The 858-nt window shown below is 72.1% G+C and overlaps 1 protein-coding gene across 1 annotated transcript in view; it reads left to right on the plus strand.

Moving 5' to 3' along the window:
* The first annotated feature begins 688 nt into the window (after window positions 1–688).
* SHC2 (SHC adaptor protein 2) overlaps window positions 689–858 on the plus strand; it is a 22,336-nt gene continuing 22,166 nt past the window's right edge. Inside the window, exon 1 of the mRNA XM_046638345.1 lies at window positions 689–854. Within this exon, the coding sequence (XP_046494301.1) occupies window positions 689–854 (166 nt within the window). The remainder of the gene's footprint in view (window positions 855–858) is intronic.

The following is an 858-nucleotide window of genomic DNA, read 5'->3' on the forward strand; positions in this document are numbered from 1 at the left end:
GCCCGCGCCCCTGGCTTCCAGCCTGGGAAACTGAGGTCCAAGGCAAGGCAGCAGAGGAGGGACTCGGCTTCGCCCTGAGTCCCCGCTCCCAGGCAGCTCAGCCTGGCACTCCTGGGTCCGCATCTCCGCTGTGTGCCCTCGGGCACGCCCCTCCCCATGTCTGAGTCTCTGTTTCCCCATAAGGAATTAAAGCAGGGCGTGGTTTCAAGTACATCGGGCTGGAACTGCGGGTAGGGAGGGGGTTGACCTTAGGGTCTGGGCATCTCTCCTTCCCAGACCACGTCTTCGCCCACGTCTAGGCCTCGGTTTCCCCATCAATCAAAAAAGGAAGAAGGGAGCTGATTTCTGAGTCTCTCCTACCCCTGTTCTTCTAGGAACTTGGGCGACGGCTGGGGGCCGAATAGGGGGGTCCCCGCCCACGATCTGGGTTGGAAACATCGCTCCCTCCCTGGCTGCCGGATCCGAGTCAGCGCGCGTGCCCTCGGCGGGCCTCAGTTTCCCCGGCCGCCCCGCCAGGCGCCAGGACGCCGAGGGCCGGGGTCCCAGGGGCGCAGCCCCCCGCGGCTGCGCGCTGGGCCGGGCGGATGACATCACCGGGCCGGGGGCGGGGAGGCGGCGGGAAGGAGCGGGAGGGCCTCCTCCGCGCCAGGCGCAGCGCCCGGGCGGGCTCGGTCGGGCGGCCACGGCCATGACGCAGGGTCCGGGCGGGCGCGCGCCCCCCGAGCCCCCCGCGGCCCCCGAGCCCGAGGCGCCCACCACCTTCTGCGCGCTGCTGCCGCGCATGCCGCAGTGGAAGTTCGCGGCCCCCGCCGGCTTCCTGGGCCGCGGCCCGGCGGCGGCGCGGGCGGCGGGGGGCGC

The sequence above is a fragment of the Equus quagga genome, chromosome 14 (assembly GCF_021613505.1).
Source record: "Equus quagga isolate Etosha38 chromosome 14, UCLA_HA_Equagga_1.0, whole genome shotgun sequence".
NCBI lineage: Eukaryota > Metazoa > Chordata > Mammalia > Perissodactyla > Equidae > Equus > Equus quagga.